The 25387-nt window shown below is 39.3% G+C and overlaps 1 protein-coding gene across 10 annotated transcripts in view; it reads right to left on the bottom strand.

Annotated features, from left to right (window-relative positions):
• Positions 1-914: 914 nt before the first annotated feature.
• ZHX2 (zinc fingers and homeoboxes 2) overlaps positions 915-25387 on the bottom strand; it is a 208748-nt gene continuing 184275 nt past the window's right edge. For 8 of the 10 annotated variants that reach the window (XM_074201554.1, XM_074201558.1, XM_074201555.1 and 5 more), the window contains 2 exons: positions 19694-22412; positions 5354-5440 (listed from right to left, as the gene is read on the bottom strand). In XM_074201554.1, coding sequence (XP_074057655.1) covers positions 19698-22214 — 2517 coding nt within the window. In that variant the 5' untranslated portion in view covers positions 22215-22412 and the 3' untranslated portion in view covers positions 5354-5440; positions 19694-19697. Of the gene's footprint in view, positions 5441-19693; positions 22413-25387 lie in introns of all 10 variants that reach the window. The other 2 variants (XR_012471627.1, XM_074201562.1) reach the window with 2 other exon arrangements.

The following is a 25387-nucleotide window of genomic DNA, read 5'->3' as shown; positions in this document are numbered from 1 at the left end:
TGAACTCAAACTCCTGACTCCAGGGCTGGTGCTCTATCCACTGTGCCACCTACCTTCCCCTCAATGATGAACTTTTAAGTTTAATCTGCATTATTAACATTTTCTCCTTCACTTCCTAAAATCTAGACAATCAACAAAACTATAGATCAAGCTCTGATTTATAGTGATTTACATGAAAATGTAACAATCACTCTATGTGGCTCTAGCACCTTCCAGGAATTAACTAAACTGGGATCTGAATTCATGACTTTGGACTCCATGTCTAATGCTCCACCTACTCAGCCTTGATTGATGCCTGTCTCTTTAGTGATCAGAGTCTGCCCTAAATGGAGAATAGGTTCTTGCTCTTCACTGGGCAAATCACAAATGCTGCTTTGTAATATCACTTGTATTATGTCCTGTGTTGATTTCTATCTTCTGCTTTGGGTTGTTTCAAGACAAAGGATTCAATGATTTGTATAGGAAGGGGGTCTCACCTATGGGAATAGGAATGGAGGAGGAGGAGGAGGAAAAGCCCTAGCTCTTAGGAGATAAAGACCAGATTTTAACTGTGGAAAGAAATGTTAATAACTAGGCCCTCCCTCATACTCCAACCTGTAATGTTTCCATTGTATTGAATTTATTTTGTAGACTTCTGCTCATTCTTGGTTCCATTTATAATTCCTTTCCCTATTATTGCTTCCAACATCTGCATCATGGAGGCTGCTTATCACTTCCATGCTGTTTCTCTCCCTTCTGGGGCCATTTAATGAGCATCAGAACCAACTCCAAACCCTGCCAGGATTTCTCAGATTCCTTCTTTGGCAGAAGGCAGCATTTAAAGCCCTTCTGCTTCTCATCCTCCCTGCACCCAACTCTGTTCCTCCCCTCACCCTCAACCCACCACCCCCTTCATAGTGCTTCTCTCTAAGGTAATTTAAATTATTTCTTCAAGCAAGACGGTGTGTGAGACAGTAGCAACTGTTACACAAAACCAAGGGGAGAACTTTGTGGGAACATCTGTCTTATGACTAATTTTTGTACCTAAATGAATTCCTTGATAATTTGTTATGCTTTAAGGAAAAACAAGGTATGAGAGGAGAAAGGTCTTTTACAAATTCAGAGCATAGGATTTGAAATTGGAAAAAAATATTAGGTCATCTAGTCCAACTTTCTAATTTTACAGATGAGGAAACTGAGACTGGGTAGTATGTCAGAGGTGGAATTTGAACTCAATCAATAAATATTAATTAATTGCCTACTATGTCCCAGGCACTATATACCAGAGATACAAAAAGACAGTTTGTACCCTCAAAGAGCTTACAATCTAAGAGTCATAAGATGCTAGAATCAGTGCTCTTGCTAATGAACCACACACCCTCCTAGTTCTTACTGTGACATTGCTGCATGGAACACATCTGATTTATAGTGCTCTGTAGTCAGCAGGTACTTAATACAATTCAATGACTTGAATAAGTGAAAATTAACTGCATGAATAAAAAATAAATGATCTTAGAGAAACTTAAAATCTTAGGTAACTTAAGATCGCTCAAGATATGTGACTTCAGGTAAGCCAAATGAATATCCTCCCCACTTTACATGTAAAGTAACTGGGACTCAAGAGTCCCTTAGCCTGCCTAGCTGGTACCTGGAGGGAGCAGGCCTGGAGCACAGACCTCTCTATCTCACTCAGTTCACCTTGTCCCAAACCATACCAAATGGTTTAAGATCCTGGGGCTTTTACTTACTTTTCCTCAGGACACATCTCTTAGAAAACTTTAAACTTCTCAGTTAATCTCCTCCATATCCAGATTATCTTTGCAGACACATCTCTCTCCTAATTAAATTCTTGAGGGCTCTCCTGTAAGTTAACAACAGAACTTGTCTTGTATATGTATGTGTGTTACTAAAGCCCATTGAGCCCTATGAAAAAGAGCTGTGAGTCTTGGAAAAAGTGGGTTCAAATCTTACCTCAGACACTTATTATCTTGTCACCCCCCCCCATAGCAGGTACTTAATAAAGACCTGAAGATTATTTTCTCCAAATTCTTCTCTGAGGCTAAGCAGAGCAAGTTAAAAGCCTCTTCTAAGTTATAGCCTTCAAAAAACTGAAGACAGGCAAGTAGGATGTGGTATTCGAATGAAATAGAAATGGGATCTACTTAAAGATCCCAATGGGTCCCATATCAACTTAGTTTTAAAATATAGTATTTATGCAGTGAGGCAGTTAGATGTACAGTAGGCGGGCCTAAACTCATCTTCTGAGTTAAAATCTGACTTCAGACACTTACTATTTGTGTGGTTCTTGTTGTTCATCCTTTTTCAAAGAGGACCAGTGACATCAGGGGGTGAAATCTTGACTTGTTCATGATTTGGCTTTAAGAGAGTTAGAGTTGCACAAACTAGGCAACTCAACCCTATTTGCTTCAGTTTCCTTATCTGTAAAAAGAAGCAGGAGAAGGAAGTGACAAACTTCTCCAATATCTTTGCCAAGAAGACCCCAAATGGGATCATGAAGCATCAGATGCGACTAAACATTATCTAATTTTTACTAACAACTATTCCTTTACTCAATTAAATGTTTCCCAACTGAATTTTAATCTGGTTCAGACCCATTCCAGTGGTGTGGTTCATGGCATTTCTAGTGTAGTGTATGGAGACTATGCTAAGAAGACCTGGGTTCCAGTCTTGTGCTGGCCATGTTATCTTAGGGAAGTCATTGAACCTCTCAATATTTTGAAGAATTCTCTAAGAATATAGTTTGCAGAGTAGGTACCCACCTGAATTGGCAGAGGGAATAAATGCCTATACCAATGATATGACTGGTCTATTCTCTATCCCTTATCATGGCCCTGAAGGAAAATAAGTGATATAGAAATATTTTGAGAAATTTTAAAGAAAGAAAATTTAAGTTTCCAGAAAGATCTTAGGACCCTCTCTACCAATCCATACTAGAGAGAGAACACTCAATCCAAAAAGCCTAAAGTTTTGACATGGTGATATGACTGTCTGTATCCCTGATACAAGAAGGCTGAGGCATTGGCTGGTTTAAATTCTGTGAAGCATGAACTAAGTCGGTTAAGTGTCTGAACTAAGTTTGGCATCAATTCCATGAGACTTGTGGGAGGAGGGATAGGGCAGGGAAGGTATCAGAATATCTAAGGAAGAATCAAGAAAGTCTTGGTCAGAAAAAAATAGAGCCCATGAAAACTCTGAGGTGATTAGTAGCAGGATTAGGCCTCTGGATGGCTGCTCTATGTCCAGTCTAGGCAAAACAGGGAGAACCAGCCAAAAAAAACAAAACAAAAGCCCTCCAGCATTCAAGTTCTTGTTGAATACATCCCATCACTGAGAGTCCTTTATTTCAAGAGGGAAATTTTCCCTGATATAACATCTCTTCATTGCTCCTGTTCCTGACTTGGAGGTCAAATTGAACAATATTTGTGACTTTTTAACTACCTGGAGATAGTTATTATATCTCCCTCTCCCCAACCCTTTCTTTTTCTCTTTTTTGCAAGGCAAATGGGGTTAAGTGGCTTGCCCCAGGCCACACAGCTAGGTAATTATTAAGTGTCTGAGACCGGATTTGAACCCAGGTACTCCTGACTCCAGGGCCGGTGCTTTATCCATTACGCCACCTAGCTGCCCCTTCCTCAACCCTTTCTATAGATTCATCAGTGCAGAGACTTGCTCATAAGACTCAGACCCCAACAGTTTGGATTTACTTGTCCTATCTATAAGAGTTCTCCTGACCAAAATATTCAGCCCATTGTGGCCAATTTGGTTATGGGTCGCCTCTGAACTTAGCTAGCCTGGTCTAGTGAAGGAGAAAACACTTAAGGCCTGATCTAAGGGATCCTACTAGTAGTAAGAGAATAAAATAAAGAAAAGCAGCAGAGGAAAAGGTTATAAAAATGTTTAGTCTTTGTTTTATTGAGTTACAACAAATGAGCAACAAGTTATAAAAGTTGGTTGTATCCACACTCCCTAGACATTCTGATTTGTGCGGTGTGCTGAAATAGGGGGTGGGGGGTGGGGGAAGTTTGCCAACACAACTATTCATACTGCAACATTTACATGAGATATCTTTCATTTTAATTTTTCCAAGTTAGGGGTATTTGAAAAAAGTGCACTCAGGGATCTAAAATTGCTTAAAAAAATAATAACGGTGAAGGCTTATGTAGAGATCTTGTCAACTATCAATACCCACAAAAAGGCAGTTAAGAAAAAACAAGACCTCAAACAGTTCATCTTGGTACCATCCGTGTATAAATTCCATCTTAGAAAAAAATTCCTAAAAAACAATGAAGTCCTTCTTCTGGTTCATCTTGGTACCATTCAGGTTTGACAGATTCCATTTTAGAAAAACAATACAAAGAAACATTGGAACTTTTCCTCCAGTTCATCTTGGTACCATCCAGGTATGATGGATTCTATCTTAGGAAAATCCTAAGAATCATTGAAACTTTTCTTTCATTTTATCTTATTAACATCCAAGTGTGATGGATTCCATCTTAGAAAAAAAAAATCCTAAGAAACTTTGGAACTTTCCCTCCAGTTCATCTTGGTACCATCCAGATGTGATGGATTCCATCTTAGAAAAAAAATCCTAAGAAACTTTGGAGCCCTTCCTCCTTTTATATAAAAAGGTGCTTTAAAAGGACAGGTGCATACCATGCAGCTCTTGGGATACTCGCTGGCCCAAGAGCATGGCCGGGAACATACAGTAGTTAGGCAATCAGTCCCTGCTCCCAGCAGTGCAGAAAGCCTTCTATGGAGAACTTACAGCAGGGAATCCCATGCATACAGCTGGGAAGGAAAGGGAGCCAGGACTGAGTTTGAGGCTCCTTTGATTATGAGCCACCTCTGGGGTAAACTAAAAGGAGATTTCTCTCCGCACAACCCATTAGAAAATCTCCCCCATTCCAAACTAGGTCTAAAAAATGAAACAAAATCATGAGAATCCCTCCAAAACCCAGATGCAGATATAGTGGTTGCTAATTCTAAAAACAAAAATCAAGAAAAAAAGAGAAAAAAAAGCAAAAAAAAAAAAGCACACATTACCAGCCTCCCCACCCCAAAAACCTTGCAAGTAAGAGTATGATCTGCAAAAGCAACTCGAGCCGATTTAAAAAGGTAACAAAATGGCCATGTTGTACAAATCAATTCCAGTATCGCAACAGGTTGGGGGCATGGGGCGGGGGCAGGTCAGGGAGAGGAGGAGCAACCTATTTACAAGGACCCTTTGAAAATGCAGTAGTAGGACTTTGGCACTATGAACAATTCCATCCGAAGAGTGATCCTTGGAGTGGAGGCCACAGAAAGGCAGACCCCAGAGCAGCTCAGCTTGGAGTCAGTGGTCCTTGGCAATCTTGTCCAAAGGCAGGAAGAGTGAAGTTCTCTGGTCTCTTCACAGACAGAGCCCCACTAATGATTGGGAGAGTAGGTGTGACTGGTTTCTCTGAAAGGGAAACAAAAAGGGCAAAGAGATACAAATCATTAACAGGGAAGTGATTTAGGAAAGTCTCTTTGATGGTCTTTCAAGCTAGACCCCTTACAGATTCTTCTTGGGGACAGGAAAAACAAAACTAGATTCAAGACTTTTCATGGGGTCTTTTTTATGGACTTTGAACAAAGACCAAAGACTATTAACTTCAAATTAGAAAAAAAACCCCATTATCTTATTACGTAATTTTACTATCTCATACTTTATTTATTTAGATTTTTGCAAGGCAATGGGGTCACCTAAGGCCACACAGCTAGGTAATTATGAAGCGTCTGAGGCTGCATTTGAACTCAGGTCCTCCTGACTCCAGGGCTGCTCTATCCACTAGGCCACCTAGCCGCCCCTATTTTTCTTCCTTAAGGATATGATTTCCCTCTCATCACATTCAACTGAGATCAATGCATACCATGGAAACAATGTAAAGACCAAAAGACTGCCTTCTGTGGGGGGTTGGGGGGAAGGAAGCAAGAATGGGGGAAAATTATAAAACACAAAATAAATAAAATCTTTCTTGGAAAAAAGGGCTCTCAGAAGTCATCTGAACCGACCTGTATTTGAACATTTATCTTTTCTAAGGCATTAACTACAAATGATCAACTTGCTTCCAGCTGAAGACTTCTAGTGAGGGAAAGGGAATGAGGGAATTCCCAAGGCAACTCATCCCACTTTTGGATAGCTCTTACAATGGTAATGGGGAGCTAGGTCAGGCAATGAATAAAGTGCTGGACTCATCTTCCTGTGTTCAAAACTAGCCTCAGATACTAGCTATGTAACCCTGGACAAGTCACTTCATCCTGTTTGCCTCAGTTTCCTTAAGTGTAAAACGAACTGGAGAAGGAAATAGCAAACCAGTTCTGGCATCTCTGCAGTCAGACATAACTGAAATAACAATGCTGGGAAAGTAGAGCCTAGATGACCAGATTCAAAATGATCTTGGATCAGGATCAATAGATCAATAGTTGAAGGTGTCCTTGGAAGCTACCTAATCCAAGTCCACTATTTTATGGATAAGGAAAAGAGGCCCAGAGAGGTAAAGTTACTTAATGAAGGCAATGAATAGAATCCGACAACTAGGGAATACAGGGCTGGGGCTGGAATCAGGATGAACCAAATTCAAATCTGGTCTCACTTTCTGGCTATGCAACCTCAGGTAAGTCACAGCCTCTGCACCTCTCTTTTTTCCCTCCACTGTAAAATGGGAATAACATTAGCATCTCTCTCTCAAGGTTATTCTGAGGATCAAATGAGAGGACATGCTTGTTTCTTCCTTCCCTTTTTTTGGCCATTTGTTTTGTAACTAATTCACTTACCATTTAATACTGCATTATAGCTCTTTGGTGAAACATACCCCTAACTTAAAAAAAACCAAAACTTTAAAAAAAAAGGTTTTTAATGACACACAGTGGCATTTAATGTTTATTACACATTTCTTTTTTTTGTTGTATTTCTTTATATCCCTAGTATATTGCTCAAAGCTGGCACTTGCATATTTATTGAATTAAATCCAACAGCTAAAATCCAATTTTTAACATGTGCAGAATACTGAGTTCTTGGTGGCTCCTCCTCCTGTACTTTTTTGTTTGCCTTTTGTTCACAGTTTGCTGCCTTTTCTCACCTATGATAGAGTCAAGGCAAGTAAATAAAAGGAGAATTTGGAATAGGGACTGAAGGAGTTGAGATTATTCACTTAGAGGAAATAAGCATTTGGCAAAGATGATAAAAGTGGCAAATATATACTGGTGGTGCACTATCAAGTTGGTCCACCGGTTCTGGGAAGAAAACGTGGAATTCTAAAGTAACATAAGTGTTTATATCTCAGGCTGATAGCCCAGTAGATACAGTCCTGGACATGGGATCAGGAAGACCTGACTTCAAATCCTCTCTGTTACTTCTGTAAAATGGGGATAATCACAACATCTATCTCTCAGGACAGTTTTGAGGATCAGACATATGGAAAATGTTACAGTTCAGGTTTGCAAATTTTGTTGAACTATATAAATGCTAGTGATTTTAGATACTTTGATCTAGTGATACATTGAAAATATTTTGCAATGAGGTCAAAGAGTCCCATATCTAGCAAAATAGTCATAGCAGCACTTTTATGATAGTAAACAAACTGGAAACAGTGTGATTTTTTTGTTTAAAGAAGAGTTGAAAAAATCATGGTCTAAGAATGGGACAGATTATAATTGTACCATAAGAAATAATACAAGAAGCAATAGATAAAGCATTTGACCTTAGAGTCAGGAGGTCTGAGTTCAAAGTCAGCTTCAGCCACTTACTAGCTGTATGACCCTGGGCAAATCACTTAACTCTTAATTGCCTCCCCCCTCAAACATTTTTTTAAAAAGAAAAAACACAGGAGATATTCAGAGAAATATGGAAAATATCAGATGGATGTATGTGAAATGAAGGAAAGAGATCCAAACAGAACAATAGATATTGTGGCTACAAAAATGAAAATCCACCAGAAAACAGATTCCACCTAAGGACCAGTTTTCATTCCAAAAAACAGACAATGTAACACATTTCCTTCCTGTCTGTGGAGAGAGAGTAGACTATGGATATAGAACAGTGCATATGCTAACAGATTCAGTGTTAAGTTTAGTTCACCTATCTGTCATTGTTATAAGGGTAAGGCTTTATGGAACTGTGGTATAATCAACAAAAAGCATTATTAATAAAACAAAATAAAGTTGGTTGAGGGACATTGTAGAATTTGTTAATTTTTTATTTATGGATTCCTGTATCAGGGGGTTAATTGAAAATTATTTGGCAATGTCTCACAAATCAGACTGGTTATTAGACTTGAGAAATAATTTTACTTTACATTATATCAGGAAATGTTTGCAAAACTGCACAGTTGACAAAGAATGTTCGCATATGGTACATTATTATCAAAAGAGGGGCTACAGGGTCTATTATCTGAGTAGGTAAAAATAACCTGTGCTATTTTCTGAAGTTCACAATGCAGCCAAGCTAGCTTAGCATACTGGGTCCTGGCCCCTGGAGACATTCTCCCTCATTCTGCTTAGCTCCAAAGTGAAACCATTCATTAAATATCTCCTGTCAGAGAATGGCCAATTCAAAGTATAATGTTGGAGAAAGAAGGTGTAGTATAATGCCAGCAGAACTGGATTTAGAATTAGAAAGCTTGAAATCAAGCACATTCTGATATATCACTAGTGAAGGGTGATCTTTACTTCTATGCAACTCAATTTTCTCCTCTGTAAAATGGGAGTATTGCTTGGATTGCCTACTTTATAGGGTTGCTGTAGAAAAATAAAACGAGGAGAAAACCTAGAGTTGTCCAAAAGTGGAATGATGGGCCTTGGGAAGAAATTATCCATTACTAAAAAAGAAAAGTCTGTAGATTAGAGGTATAAAATTCTAATAGAAATGGGTAATACTGTATGTTGATCTAGAAAGCCACATAACATTTATTGTTGTTCTGCTATTTTAGTGGTACTCCAACTCTCTGTGACCCCATTTGGGCAAAGATTCTGGAGTGGTTTGCCATTTCTCTTTCTTGCTCATTTGGTGAGGAAACTGAGACAAACAATGTTAAATGACTTCATCAGGGTCATATAGCTAGTAAGTGTCCACATTTGAACCTAGGAAGATGAGGCTTCCTGACCCTATGCCCCAAGTTCTAGTCACTTTATCTAGTTATCCCATAATAACACATCTATATTTTATTGTATTTTTATTTATTTTGTAAAATATTTTCCAATTACATTTTAATTTGGTTACAAAAGAGTATTGTATGTGCATGTTTGACACTTCTGTCATAAGAGGATTCCTGTAGGGTATGGTTTGGATGGGAAAAGGTGGGGAAAATAAGCATTCGTAGAGCCTCTATGTCCCAGACAGAAAGGAGATAGGAAGACTCATCTTCCTGAGCTCAACTCTGGCCTCAATCATTAGCTATATGACCCTGGGTAAGTCACTTCACTCTGTATACCTCAGTTGCTTCATCTATCAAATAAGCTGAAAGAGGAAATGACAAACTACTTCAGTATCTTTAGCAAGAAATGGGGATATGAAGAGTTGGACACAACTGAACAATAACAACAAAATGTACAAGGCACTGTGCATTATAATCACTTTACAAATAGTATCTTACCTGATTCTCAAAACAGTACTTTGAAATAGGTAGTATTATTACCATCATTTTACACATAAGGAAACTGAGGCAAACAGAGTGAAATATCTTGCCCAGAGTCCCACAGTATCTGAGGTCAGATTTGAATGTGGGTCTTCTGACTCCGAGTCTAGTGCTCTACCATCTGGGTTACCTAGCTTGTCTCTAGACTGGATAACCTTTCTCAAACATCATAAATCTAGAGCTGGTGGGCCCTAAGAGGCCATCGAGTTTAAGCTCCTCACTTTACAGATGAAGAAAATGAGGTCCAGGGAGGTAGATTTGCTGAAGTTTAGGTAGGTCCTATATGGGAGGTGGGGAGAGAACTATGAAGCCAAGTCTCTGACTCCAGAATAAGTGTTCTTTCCATTGTACCAAGATATAAGTAAGTGGCAAAAGGAATCTAGACAACCTATATTCAAACATGGATGTGTGATTTCCTCTCTTTAGGTGTTCCCTCTATCTTTGTAGATTAGAGGTGTCAACCTCTCCCAATAGGTTGTGAGCTCCTTGAAAGGGGGAAGGGGACTGTCTTTTTTTTTTATTTGCCAGTACAGTGCTTGGCAAACAGTAGGTGCTTAATAAATATCGATTGTCTATTGACTGACTGTTCATTATGAGCAGCACTAAATTCTTTTACTGAAGAGTTCTTATATAGAGACACATAGCTTCTGTGTAACATCAAATCTTTAGTTTTTTCCATTCCTTTCTTCTTCTTTAAACAGGCTCTCCTAATATAATTGGCCCCCTTCTTCATGTTTTTCAAACTTTGAACTAAAGTTCACCAAGTCTTTAAACTAAAGTGTAAATTGAGCTTGATTAGGAGGATTTTACCAAGTTCTCCTTAGAATTTCCCTAATACTTTATCTTCAGCAATTGATAGATATTTGGGCATAAGCTGCAATTATTTTCATGGTGGTATTTTTGCAAATATTTATATTTAGTATTGTAATATTTGATGATCAAATCCAATGAACTAAAGTCTTTGGGCACAGAAAACTCATTCTGCTGACCCCATCCTGTGCCTCTCCAGGGTGCTTGTGAATTAGCAATCCATTAGCTGCAATTTACTTCTCTGTTTTCATTGATAGCAAGAAAGTCAAGCTCGAAAGGATTTCCTTCCTTCAGCAATATGTCCACTCGTTGGACAAGGATATTTAGAATATATATAATCAAATTAAAATTTATTGATAGTTTAAAAATTGTTCTTCTCAGCACCCTCTGTTCACCTCCCCATCAGTATCCCATAGTAACTGCAGAAATAGAATGAGGGCCATATTAGGGAGACCATTTTGCTTTTCTATTTCATGGCATTGCCATGACTCCCTCTAACAGGTGGCCAGTCTACATATAATGAGTCTCTCTACTTTAGCTAGCTAAGTTGCTTCTCAGAAGAACAGAGCTGATCTATTATGGGACCATAATTAAAGCCTTTCCAGAATGGTAGAACCTGTCAGAGCAGACATTTCACTGTAGCCTACCTAGGAGTAACCTCTGTATTATGATGAGGCATCAGAAGATGGATTGTATCTTAGCAAGCTTCCAAGATGGAGCAAATTTCATGACTATGAAATAAGGTTTAGATCCAGAAGGTGCCAGGTCTCAAGGCCAGTATATATATATGCAAAAAAAAAATCAGCCAAGAACAGGATATTCTTAATCTAGGATTTGTGAACTTGTTAAAATTTTTTTATAACTATTTCAATATAATGGATTTTCTTTGCAATTCTATGCACTTTATTTTAGGTCTTTAAAAACATTCTGGGAATAGGCTTCACATAGTCTGCCAAAGGGATCCATGATGTTAAAAAAGGGGGGGAGTTATGATTCTCTAATCTAATTTTCCAAGATCAGATTGTTCATGTTCAGGCACAGGGATTCAACTAGGGCAAGGTTTCTTTTTTTTTGTAAGGCAATGGGGTTAAGTGGCTTGCCAAAGGCCATACAGCTAGGTAATTATTAAATGTCTGAGACGGGATTTGAACCCAGGTACTCCTGACTCCAGGGCTGGTGCTTTATCCACTGCACCACCTAGCCACCCCTAGGGCAAGGTTTCTTAACATTTTTTTTGTGCCCTCCTTGGGGAGTCTGGTGAGGACTATGGACCCCTTTACAGAGAATGCTTTTAAGTAAATAAAATAAAATATAGGATTGATAACAAAAGAAACTTAATTATGCTAAAATACAGTTATCAAAACAGTGGGAAAAACAATAACACAAAACAAGGTCATGGACCTCAGGTTGATAATCCCTGCTTTACTTCCATGAACCTGAAGAATCTTTCTGATTCTGACTTTCAATGTAGAATCCTGCTTCAGACTGTGTTGGTAAAAGTAATAGGCATTGGTAAAGCCCAACAGAAATCTAAATTATTTTGTAGTTTAAAAGGTAGATTACTCAGATGTTCACATGTGTATCTGTCTACTCCTTTCCTGAATCCCATACACATGTGGCCTGATCCTCTGATCCTCAAAACAGCACTTTGAAATAGGTATTGTTTTTACAATCATTTTACACATTAAGGAAATTGAGGCTAAGCAAAAGTCACCCTGAAATCTATCATTTTTACAAACTGATTAGAAAAGTCTTTCTGTTTTTTTCTGGATGGCACTCAATGCACGCCCCCCCCCTCCATCTGTCAAGTGAGTACACTTTTAGGTTTTCTGCCTCATTGTAAATAGTCTGAAACAAACACTATCTTCCCATCCTGCAAGTTAGCAATGAAAAAAGCTGAAAAGGGCCCTCTGTTTATCTGATCAGAAGGTCAAAAGGGAGGCAGGGGAAAAACTATATCCGGAATGGAGCTTTTCTTTTTTTTGCTCTTGCAAAAAAAAAATCACAGATGATGTTTGTGGGTAATTTAGTACATTAACAGATACGCCCTTGAGTCTCAGTATTTGAGCTGTGTTTCTTCTGGGAGCTTCCTTAAGGGAGCAATAGTGAATGAGTCAGGAGCCACAAGATTGGGGGAGGTAAGCAAGGGGGGGCAGGAGGGAATGGCAGCCAGGAGCTCCCAAGGAGGCTGCCACTACCAAATACTAAAAGAGGAGAATATTTGTTCTCACACAAGAATGCTGGGCCTGGGCAAGTGCCTGTGGAAGAACTGATGGAGAGGTGGCAGTGGCTCCCAGGAAAAGCTGGTTTTTCTTATCTAATAGCAGCAGTTTCTACTTTTAGAACTGAATTTTGTGTATCTTCATAATACATTATATTATTTCATTTGATCCTCACTGTAAATTTTTTGGGAGATAGTATAAATATTATTATCCCCATTTTATAGCTGAGGAAGTGTCAGCTTAAGTGAGCTACCCAAGGCCATGTAGCTAGTAGGATATGGGATCCAGTTTCTAAAAATTAAAAAATAACAACCATTAGCAATATATAATAATATATTAAATAATGTCTGTTTGATTTATATATATATATACACACAATTTCTACATAACATTTATATAGTTATGACTATGAGCTAAGTTTTATAATTATTTTGACAATTATTACCAATTTGAGTCTCATAGCAATCCTGAAAGGTGGTTACTATTATTATCTTCATTTTAAAGATGAGGAAACTGAAGCAAACAGAGGTTAAAGTGATTTGCTCAGGATGATACAGCTAGTAAGTGTCTGAGGACAGATTTGAACTCAGGTCTTCCTGACTCCAGACTCAGCATTCTAGCTAGCCCTTGTGCCACCTAGCTGCCCTAGTATGCTTTTATTTGTCCCATAAACAGAGGTATAACTAGGGAAGGGAGAATAGGGATTTGCCTCAGGTACTGACATAGGTCATAACTGAGTGGGAAAGAAGGTCCCAAGAATGAGCAAAAGATGCAGAGCTGGAGGATGGATTCTCCTCTCTCTGACTCTGACTACAATGATGATTAGTTTGTTCTTCGTGGGCCACTACCCTCTATATCCATGCCATCTACTGCAATGCTACTTCCCCTCCCAGACCGTTCTCTAAACCATATTAACATCTAAGAATCCTCAGATTATACAGTTAAGACCCACTTTCCTTTAATAAATGATTTAGGGGGAACGTAAATTAAATAGTAGCATTTGACCCTAGATTAGAGGGTCATAATGGGTAGTTAAAAAATAAACAAAAATATACCTACCTACAAAATAAAAAACCAAACCCAAACTCTTAACTAAGTCAGATTTTAGTAAGTCCCAAGTTCCAAGCTGGAGATCCAAACAAGTGTATGTGCAGAGGCTCCTGACACATCTCACCTAGCATCTTTCCTGCTGTTCAGAAATGATCCTGGGTGGGTGGCTTAAAAGATAGATATTATGAGTCTAGGCACTTAAGGATAGAACATAGACCCCCAGGGAAGGTGTTCTCAGAGTTCTTGGCAAAAGCTTATTTGTAACTGAAGTCAGGTACCAGCAGGAAGGAGAAAGAATAGAATGAAGGCATGGCTTCCAAGTTCACTTTCTTACTTAAAGTTGCCAGGAAGAACCTTCAGGGAAACCCAAGGGGGGTGGGGGTGGGGATGGATGGAAGGGAGAGAAGGAACTCCACGTTGTCTAGTGACAATAAAATGAGGCAGGGAGGAGTTGTGCTTTTTTGAAATCTTTTTGCATTCATGTTTCCCTCAATTTTTTTTTCAAGGTAATGGGGTTAAGTGGCTTGCCCAAGGCCACACAGCTAGGTCATTATTAAGTGTCTGAGACCAGATTTAAACCCAGGGAGACTCCTGACTCCAAGGCTGGTGCTTTATCCACTGTGCCACCTAGCCGCCCCTCTTCAATTTTTTTTTTTGAGGGAGAAATCACACACTATTTCTTTCAAAGTCTCCCTAACTTTAACTTGGCTTATGGGTCATGTCTATGGATACAAACCTCACAGTCAAAGAATTGTTAAGAATTTAGAATTACAGAATATCAGAACTGGAAAGAACCTCATTGTCTTGTCACCCCATTTATTTTTATAAATAAGGAAACCAAGTCCCAGAGAAGTTCTATAAATCAACTGCCCAAGGTCAGTTGAGCTCAGGGACTAACTAGAATTCAGGTTTCCTGCCTCTTGGAGCCCTGAGCTATTTTCCATCATCATCTACCTTGCTTTCAATTTCTGTAGAGTGGGGATAATAATAACTGTCCTGCTTAACTCACAGAACTAGACTTAAGAAGCAGAAACATCTGAACTCAAGAAGGTCATGACTTCAGATATCACTGAGCTCAGTCTCAATGGAAATTCCTTTTACAAGATCTTTGCAATTTATTGAATGAGAATTCCTTTTACAACATCACCATGTTGTATGATGATCCTGTAAGATGATATAATCATCCATATGGAAAACCTATCTTACTATTGGATAGGTCAGATTGTTAGGAAATATTTCCTTTTATCATTCTTTTCCATCTTTGAATCTGGGAAAGGCAAAGAAAGGTAGGCTAGTCTAGTCTAGAGACTCAAGGGTTCAGGGAAAGGCTCTGGTAGATCTAATGGACTATAATTCTGTGGGAAAAGTCTGCCCAAGATCAATGGGTAGGTCTCAAGAATTAAGTTCTGAATACTTAAAGGGAAGTAATTCTCCTGAAGGGAAAAGGAGAGCTATCTATATAAAACAATGTGAATGCATAGGAAACTTTTTAGTGAAATTAGAAATTAAAGAATCATGTAAAGAAACTGGATTTGGGAGTAGGTAAGATACATTACAGGAGTATGGTATGGTACTTTCAGAAAAGTTCTAAAGAGTTCTAAAGTTTATAATAAACTGAGGTTGATAAGGAAAGCTAAGGACAACAAAAACTGTGTCGATGTGGGTAAAAGAGAAACATAGATAAACTATCACTTTTTTTAGCATGGACAAGATAATTTATTGTTGTTTTTCAATTGTTTTAGCTGTGCCTGACTCTTTGTGATTCTACTTGGAATTTTCTTGACAAAGATACTGGATCAAATAGCTCATTTGACAGATGAGGAAACTGAGGTAAACAGGGTGAAGTGACTTGCCTAGGGTCTGAGGCCAGATTTGAACTCATGAAGATGAGCCTTTCTGATTTTAGATCTTGTAGTGCCCTTATGTGACAACTACAACATCCTGAGGCACAGTGACAGAGTAATGGACCTGGAATTAGGAAGACTTGAATCTGAATTCTATATTTTAGCTTCATGAACTCAGGCAAAATAGTTTAACTTTTGTTTGCCTCAGTTTCCTTAACTGTAAAATGGGGCTAGTAGATGTCATTATACCTACATTCCAGTGTTGTTCTTAAGGTTCAAATAAGATAACATGTAGAGAATGGTCCAATAATTATTGTTATTACTGCTGTTTTCTCTGATAAGAATTATCTATGAATTGAAGTGTACAAAACAAAATAAATGAAACAAGTTGAAACCTAGAATAAATAGGGAGTATGTAAATTCCTAGCTAATTCTGATGAGTTGAATCTACAGGCCCAGATAAACTGTATTCCAAGACAGTGAATTTTGCCAAGTTACTGCTTGAAAAATCATGGACAACAGATGAGGTTGCACAGCATTGGAGAAGGAAAACTGTCCTGTTTATGAAAAAGGACAGAATGGTGTCTATATACTATGTTCTACTGAGCTTTATTTTGATTTCTGGCATAAGTTTAGGGCATATTATTGGTCATACAGAATCCTTAGGGTTTCACTGGTGGGAGAAGAGAATGGACCTTATTGGGGAATACTTCAGGTTGAGGAGGCAGTAGTGAGAAGGACTCAGGTATCAAAGAAAGTTCCAGTATAAGAAGGTGGAAACTAGGAACAGGGACAGAAGGGGAATGAATGAGGATAATGATAATAATAATAATACTCACAATCCCTTCTCCATAGGGCTATCCTGATGAAAGCTTTATGAAGACCTTAGAACCTGGTTCTCTAAATTCAACAAATGGGCTCCTTCCTGGCTCCCAATCCTTATGGCACACAGAACAGTAACACCCAACCCCAAAACATTTCTTATAGGAAGCCTCTCTGATTGCTAGTCAGAAATTTTCTTGTCTAAGACTTTGCCTAGCATTTTGTACCATCTTTGGTTCTGCCTTGGGAGAGGCAATATGCTCTGGTATAAAGAGCTCTACGTCTGGGAAACAGCAGTTACAGACTGGGTTCTGTTAGGTGAGTGATTTACTGGGAGGGAAAGGGAGCAAGCATTTAAGCATTTACTAGAAGCCAGGTCAAACAGCTAGGTGGCACCAGTGCTGGGGCTGGAATCTGGAGGACATGAGTTTGAATCTAGCCTCAGGTGCTTATTAGCTTTGTGATCCTAGGCTAGTCACTTAACCTGTATTTGCCTCAGTTCCCTCCATTGGTAAAATATGGATAAAGGTCCATAGATATATTTGGTATTTTAAGATTTGGAAAGTGATCAGTAGAAAGATTAAATCTATCAGAAAATGATCACTTTCCAAATCTTAAAATAATAATTGAAAATTGTAGCTATTTAATTAACTGCACAAAAAAATCCCAAGTACAGATGTCTAAAGAGGACACAAGGCTGGAGGGATTGCTTGCAACCAGTGATATTTCAATAAACCATTTTGATGAAACATTTTCCCCTGCTCAAGAGATCTGTAGGCTGGGCTAACACTGCCTCTCTTTCTCAAAGAGATTTATCACTAACACCCAGTAGCATCTGCTGATGAAACTTAACTGTCTGAGAAAGGAAAAAAAAATAATTCTCAAAGAACTCCGGCCTATCTGAGGCCAGAATCAGGCTGTCACCCCCCCCCCCCTTCTCTGGGGGCTTATCCTGTTGGCTCTATCACTGCTCATTCACTTGATATCCATTAGCACCTACACCAGAAGGTGGACAGTGAGGAGGAAGAACAGTGCCATTCAGACTGGCCAGCTGGTTGCTAATTAAACTGCAAAGGGAGGGTTGGTGGGTGGGAATGCCGGCTGGCTTCCATGTCTCTTTCATTCTCAATCCTGCTCAAATTTGTTCATCAAGAGCATCTCTTGTGCTTATTAGATACAAGCTGACACAGAAATTCCTACTTTTCTTTTTAAAACAAGGTGTCAGGTGTTCATAGGCCATTACCCTTGTGTGGCTCCATGTTAGAAGTACGTGAGATTTTAGAGACCAAAAAGGCTCAACCATATCTCTCCCCTTTCTAGTCCTGAGCTGGCCCTGTGGTAGTTGGGTTGCAGAGAAGAATGTGGGTTTCCATCTATGTATCCATCTCCTCTTCCCACTTTGCACCCTCTACATTCACCAAACTGACAATGATGCAGGAGATCACATTTGCATTGACTTGTTGAGAAGAATCAGCCTGCATCTGATTCCATGGGAAGGACCATTATGTGGAGTGTATGGACATCAGTTATTATGATTATCTCCTTTGTCTCTCCTCTTGTGTATCCTTGGGTCTAAATTATATCAATTTAGTCTAGGTTTGTAGGGGTAATGGGTGATCACTTAAAGGTAAAACATGGTTACTTAACCAGGACAAGAAGTTCATAATATATTATCTATTCCACAATATAGACCAAATACCATAAAAGTCTTTTTGAAAACATTTTGAGTTGAAGGGAACAACTCTAAATTCTATCTAACTACTCTGGATACTTACTCTTAAAAACTGTAAGTAGTCCCAATTAAGTATATGTATGTATGTGTATATTCATGTGAGGAGGAAGAAAGAGGTGGAGAGAGTCTGGAGAGGGAGAGAAAGTGGGAGGGGGCAGAAGAGAAGGAGGAAGGCAGGAAGGAAGAATGTGGAGAGGAGGAGGGAGGGAGGGAGGGGGAGAGAGAGAGAGAGAGAGAGAGAGAGAGAGAGAGAGAATGAGCATGAGCACAATTTCATGCTTCAGACAGAAAGATTCAGGTATAAGTTGTATAAGTTCTCTCTCTGCTATATACTGGCTGGGTGATCTTGGAAAGTCACTTAATCTTTAACATTACAAATTCCAAAGAAGGAATCAATTTACATTGATACGAGTTTTTCTTGGGAACTTCCAATATTCATGAGATAAAAGGTCTAGTTTCTTAATAGTATATATATATATATATATATATATATATATATATATAATATATATACATATAGATAGATATATAAAACATACTTTTAATAATATATAATATAAAATATATGATTATAAGAATTGCTTTAAATAAGAATCAATAATATTAGCTATATTTAAATCATAGATCTGTCTGGTAGGAAATATTTATATATATATGTATACACACATTTATAACAGTATGTCTTTAGCTATATATACAAATCTCTGATCTGGAAAAAAGAATATATGCAAACACATTTATACAAGTCTATTAAATAAATATTTTAAAATTTTCATCTGGTAAAATATAGGGTTTCAAATGTTTAATAGCTTAAAACAGTGCAAATGCTTTTGGGCTATCTTGTGTATGTGTGTGGAGGGATATATGTGTATTATATATACATATATATATATATATATATAGTTTAAATTATTTTAAATGTTTTATTTTAATTCTTATGATACATGAATATTAAGTAGTATCATAAGAATAATGAAGCATATTTAAATCACAATCTGATAAGATGTACAATATGGTGGTAATTCAGTTGCTTCAGTACTGTCCTACTCTTTGTGACCCCATGACCCCATTTGGGGTTTTCTTGGAAAAGATAATAGAGTGGTTTGCCATTTCCTTCTCCAGTTCATTTTATAGATAAAGAAACTATGGCAAACAGGGTTAAGTGACGTGTCTGGGGTCACACAGCTAGTAAGTGTCTGAGGTCAGATTTGAATGCAGGAAAAGCAATCCTTCTGATTCCAGGTTGGGTACTCTATCCATTGTGCTACCTAAGTATACCTATAGCTCTCTATATTGATTTAAATAGGTTTTAAAATGTACAGATACTTAGCTTATGTATAAATAAATATATGATTATATATATACACACACACACATATATTTGTGTGTTTAAATGTATGTATATTTTACATAACCATTATTTTAAAAACTGGACAAATCCCATAGTTTTCCTCATTCATTTTCCCTAATGAAAATATAATAAAAGTAATTTCTCTCTTCCCCTCTGATTCTTTGCCTAGGAGTGATTTAGATAAGTTACTACTTCCAAGGCTGAATTACCTGTCTAAATGTGGCCAGTGTCTTCAGTTACACCTTCAGAATCAGAATCATAATTGGTCGACTCCGCTCGACCCTCTGGTGCTGCTTGATTCCAGCTATCTGTACAGTCTGAGATGCCATCGTCCTCCCCAACCGTCACCTCTACCCAGTCCACAACATCAGACTCCTCATTCTCATCACTGCCATGACCATCCCGGCTGTTACCTTCAGATCTGTCCGAAGTGGCCTCAGTTGTCTTGCCCGGCAAGGAGTCTTTGGTCTTTTCACAACCCACTTTTGCCCTGGTCACCAGTTTGTCCAAATCCTCTTCACTCAGCTTTTTGTGGTCCTTGAAATATTGTTGAACCATCTCACCCCCATTCTTTGGACTTTCAGCGAGGTGCGGCGTTGCCTTTCTCAGGACAGACTCATTACTATGGCCATCCACAGCATGCTGCTGTTGGTACTGGTCAATCCATTTTAAGGTTCCAGTCTTTAATGAACATCTGTTCTCTTTGAACCAACGCACAATTTCAGTTCTGACCAGACCAGTTTTTGCTGCTAACTGGTCATATTCCTGTGGGGTGGGCCACTGGGTTCTTGCAAATGTACTCTTCAGAAGGTGAATTTGTTCCTGGTTCTTCATCATTGCTGGGGAGGGACTGGAGAGAGAACTGACCAGCTGGGCACCGGAGAGCTGGTCAAGCCGAGACAAAGTGCCATTTGGGACTGCTGCTTCTTTGCTCTTTTTGCTGGATCCCATGGAGTCTAAGACAGCTTGCTCCATGCTGTCCCTCAGCTTTCTTCTCTCAGAAAACCAGGTATCAATTTCTCTCCTACTCAGCTTGGTTTCTGATCTGAGTCGATCCAGTTCTCCTTGGGTGGGGAAAGAACTTTTCATGAAACTATCCTCCAGAATTTTAAGTTGACCCTGTGTTTTTTCTTTGAATTTTTGAGGGGTAAAATCTGGGTATGCATGGTAAGAACGTCCATGCCGGGCAGCCGCAATGGCCAACTGGTCTTTGGCAAGGGACTCGCTGGTGATGTGGACAATGCCCCTTTGGCTCCTATATCGGTGGTCACTGAACCATTTCTTGATTTCACTCCTTGCAAGACCAGTGACCTCTATGAGCCGGTAGACTTCTGCATCATCAGGGAACTGACTCTGGAGGAAACTTGCTTTCAGTTCAGCTATCTGTTCTTTTGTCTTTTTCCGATCATTTGTCGTGGGCAGTACGGTGGGGGTTACCTTTGGTGGGGGCTCAGGAACCTGGGCCACATGGGCCCGTTTGGGCTCTGGAGCTGCTTGGAGATTTGGTAAAGGTCTCTTCTGGCCATGACTGGTCACCCCTGCGACAGCAAGTGTGATGGGGGAGCACGAAACTGTTGATCCATTAGTCACTTGGGTCAAAACAAGACTGGTCTGGCCAAGGATTTGGCAAGGTAAAGCAGTTTGGATGATGGGCTGGGACATCTTGGTGGATGCCAACTGAGCTGGCAACACAGTGATAGTCTGGGGGACTGACTGAATTGTCCCATTAAACATCTTCTTCCTTGCCTCTTCTACCTCTTCTGGAGACCAGCTTATACCGTGCTTCAAGCGCTGGGTGGCAAACCAGATTCTGATATGTTCCTCAGGGTGTTTGGAGGCAGCTGTCAGCCATGACAGTTCTGCTTGTGTTGGGTAAGGGAACTTGTTGAAGGAATTAATCATGGTGGCATTGGTGTCCAGGGCACAGTTATATTTGGTACTATTCAATGGGACAGGGACCTTGGGGACAAGATTAATATTTGGTGGTAGCTGTACAGAAGGCATTACATGCCCTAGTGAATCTTGGAGCAGTTCAATGCCATTAAGCCTTGCAAAAGCCTCGGCAGCCTCCGCCACCACCCGGGCAGTGGCATTCCCTTCCATATGGTTATCACTTTCTTCTGGTTTCCTGGGTGCCTTCTTGGCATCAGCTTTGGGTTTCCCCAGTTTCATGATAGGTGTCTTACTCATAGAAATCCCAGGATCACTGTCGCTGCTCCCCAGGTTGCCACCACTGATGGTCATGCCATGGTTGGATCCTTCGATAGACTGTTCTAAAACTGTCTGGTTATTGCGTTTAATCAATTTCAGCTTGAAGTTTGTCTCCCCAGGGTGAAACTTGGCATTGTGGTCAGACAAGGAATCATATTTTTTGGTGGTGAAGTTACATTCTGCACACACATAGAGAGGGTTGAGGATCACGTTGGGATGCTGCATATCCACATGCTCCGTGAACTCGTTCAGGTTCTGTGTAGAGAATGGGCAGTATTTACATTCATAACCCCCCTGGAGTTTTTTGGATTGGCTCTCTGCTGCCGACTTCACCTCCATCAATTCACTTTCTTTGGAAGAGCTCTCAGGCTCCGTGGTCCAACCATCTTTACCAGAGTCAGGCTGGAGAGCTCCAACTTCTTTATCTTTGCCTCTTTCAACATCCTCGGGTGCTTCCTGTTCTACTACTTGAGATGTCCGGACCATACAAGGAGTTGTTGATTTTCTCTTGCTTGCCATAGTATCTGTCTGGTGTGCAATGTCTTATTTAATTTTTTTAGGGGGGGGGGAAGTAAAATGTGGGGAATGATCCAGAAGGACTTTGCTTTTGAAATGGCTTTGGCTTCCTTCAAAAGTTCAAATCTGGTGTTTATGATTTCAGCTCAGAAAATGACTCCTGTCAGCTTCATGCATTAAACACATCAGACCACATTATATCTGTGGGATAAGAACAAAGTCAGGGTCAGTTTCTCTTTACAATGCACTTAAATAAATGAATAAGCATTTATCTGAATTGTTCCCGTAACCTATCCCAATTGCCATCTCAAAGATCTAGGTAAACTACAGAAAAGAATTTGGGGAATGGGGATTCCAAACAAGAATTTAAAAAAGTCAATTTTGTGGGAAGAAAGAAAATAACCCAAAGTAAGGAACCGGGATGACAATAATCATTCCATTGCTCAGGAGAAGATACAAAAAAGGATAGAGATGTAAAATGCTTCTGGGAATGATAGGGAAGGAGAAAAGCATCAGAAAAAAGTGTCTCCACCCTTGTGTGCCTGATGATTTTATCTGGTCCAAAGGCAGAAACAGGAATAAGTGATGGTGGCAATAAAGCAAATGTGAATCTGATGCTATTTAGGTTTTCACAAGTAGACCTGTCCTGTGGAAGGGGTGGGGGAAATATGAACTCTCAATGGATGTCTTTATAGAAGCATCTAGATAACTGACTGTTGGATATGTATATGAAATGGGAATTCCTCTTGGGTTCAGGGTAGATAGGTGGCTACTGGGACCCTTGTTATTCTCCCATCCTGTGACTAATTTAAGGTACATGAGGCATTTGCTTTGCACCATTGCCTAGTGAAAGAACACTGGACAGTCAGTGAACTAAATTGAAATTTAGGCAGTAGGCCCTCTTAGAAAAATCTCTTAACTCTCCGTGGACTCATTTTTCTATCCTACATACAAAGTAAAAATAAGCTGGACTTCCTTTCACCCAAGATTCTTTTCTATTTTGGTCCTGTAATGTTGGAAGGTATATAAAGACACTACAAGTTGGATAATTTACCCCTGGTCACACAGTATCATGAACTGAACATGGTCAGCCCTTTTCTCCCCAAGAGCTTATTGTCTCATTGGGTCACTGTGGCAACTCGGTGGTACAACGGACCCTGGGGTCAGGAAGCTCTGAGTTCAAATCTAGCCTTAGATACTTACTAGCTATGTGGCCCTCAGTAAGTTACTTAAGCTCTGAATGTCTGTTTTCTCACTTGTAAAATGGGAATAATAAAAGCATCTACACCTCACAGGATGTTGTGAGGAACAAATGAAATAATATTTTTAAAAATAGCTTAGTGGGGGCGGCTAGGTGGTGCAGTGGATAGAGCACTGGCCCTGGAGTCAGGAGTATCTGAGTTCAAATCCAGCCTCAGACACTTAATAATTACCTAGCTGTGTGGCCTTGGGCAATCCACTTAACCCCATTTGCCTCGCAAAAAAACTAAAAAAAAAAAAATAAAAAAGAGCTTAGCATAATACTAGATATGGTAGGCTTGCTCCCTCCCTTCCTTCATTTTGAGCATTCTTTTGATATATCTACCACTCCACAGTCAAAGGAATTTTCCTAGAATACAAATCTAACCAAATGACATTCCTACTTAATAAACTTCAGCAGGTCCCTGATCCCTTTGGGAACAAACATAAAGCTCTTCATAACATGACTCCACCATTCCCCTTCCAGCCTCATTGTACATTATTCTCCTCCATATTCACTGTTGTCTAGCCAAAGGGACCTGGCTGTTTCTCATTTATAACAATGCAATCCCCACCATGATCCCACTGTATGGGCCTTCCTTCCTCCTCACTTCTATCTCTTAGAATCCCTAGCTTTCTTCCTTAGCAGAAAGTATTTTCAGATCTTGCTTATTTCCCTCCCCAATCCTGGGGGACTACTTTTTTCCCCTCCAAATCACATCCTACCTCTCTATTTTAGACAAGCGGTAGCGCAGTAGATAAAGAATATTGATTTGGAATCAAGAGAGATTAATGTTCAAATTCTGTCTCTGTCTTTGGGCAAGTGACTTAGCTTTTTTCAGCCTCAGTTTCCTCATCCATAAAATGGGAATAATAATAGTACTTTCCTCTAAGGGTTTCTGTGATTATCAAATGATAACATATAAAAAAAACTTTTATGTTGTTTAGTTCTTTAGTCATGTCTACTCTTTGTGACCTCCTTTGGGGTTTTCTTGGCAAAGATGAGGCAAAACAGGGTAAAGTGACTTGCCCAGGATCATACACAGTAAGATCTGAGGCTAGATTTGAACTCAGAAAGATTAGTCTCCCTGATTTCAGGTCTGGTGCTCTATCCACTGGGCCATCATCTAACACAAATTAGGTGCTTTTAAAAAGCTTGCTGATTGACTGGCTGATCTTAGGGGCTACCCACAAAGACACAAAAATGAATTTGGCTTCAGAACCTTTGAGGAAAACCATTTCTTTAGTGCAGGTATAGACTGGTCAATGGATGGAACAATAAAGAATTACCTAACAAATTATTTCTGTCTTGGGTGGTATAGATCATGTTAAACTCGTGTTTACTGAATCATTCCTTGAACTCTGGGTCAGACTTGCTAGTGTCCCTAAATTGGGTAACAGTAAACTATGTACTGAAAGGAAAAAAAATACTTTCCTTAAATCAAACACCGAATTGTTTCTCATGTGCTCTTTTGGTGGCAGATGAAATTAGTCTTATTCTAGTAACCAGACCATTGCCTCTCATGGATCATAAGACACACAGGAAAGATAACTGGGGAACTGGATGAGATTGGAGAAGAAGAAAAACAACAACAGAAGACATCTTTTTGGCTGAAATACATATATGTGTTTGCTTGTTTTCTCCTCTTCTAAGAGTTTAGTTTTCCACCTATAAACCCAGGCATGATCACTCGGAAATTCCTTCCACTCTACTAAAATATTTTCACTAGTTACATCATCTCTCTCCTAGATGAGTTGGTATTTTTACTTTTAATCCATGCATTTCTTTCATTCTGGGCAGGTGAATGGAAAGTATAGAATTATGACAAGAATCCAGAGAGGACTGTGGTATAGTGGAAAGAACTAGAATCAGACCTTGGTTCCAATCCCCTTGAGATTTACTAACAGTGGGACTTTGGGTAGAACATTCTACTCAT

Source organism: Macrotis lagotis, chromosome X, assembly GCF_037893015.1.
Source record: "Macrotis lagotis isolate mMagLag1 chromosome X, bilby.v1.9.chrom.fasta, whole genome shotgun sequence".
Taxonomy (NCBI): domain Eukaryota; kingdom Metazoa; phylum Chordata; class Mammalia; order Peramelemorphia; family Peramelidae; genus Macrotis; species Macrotis lagotis.
The sequence above is the reverse complement of the archived record's forward strand: the minus strand, read 5'-3'. Positions and strand labels throughout refer to the sequence as shown.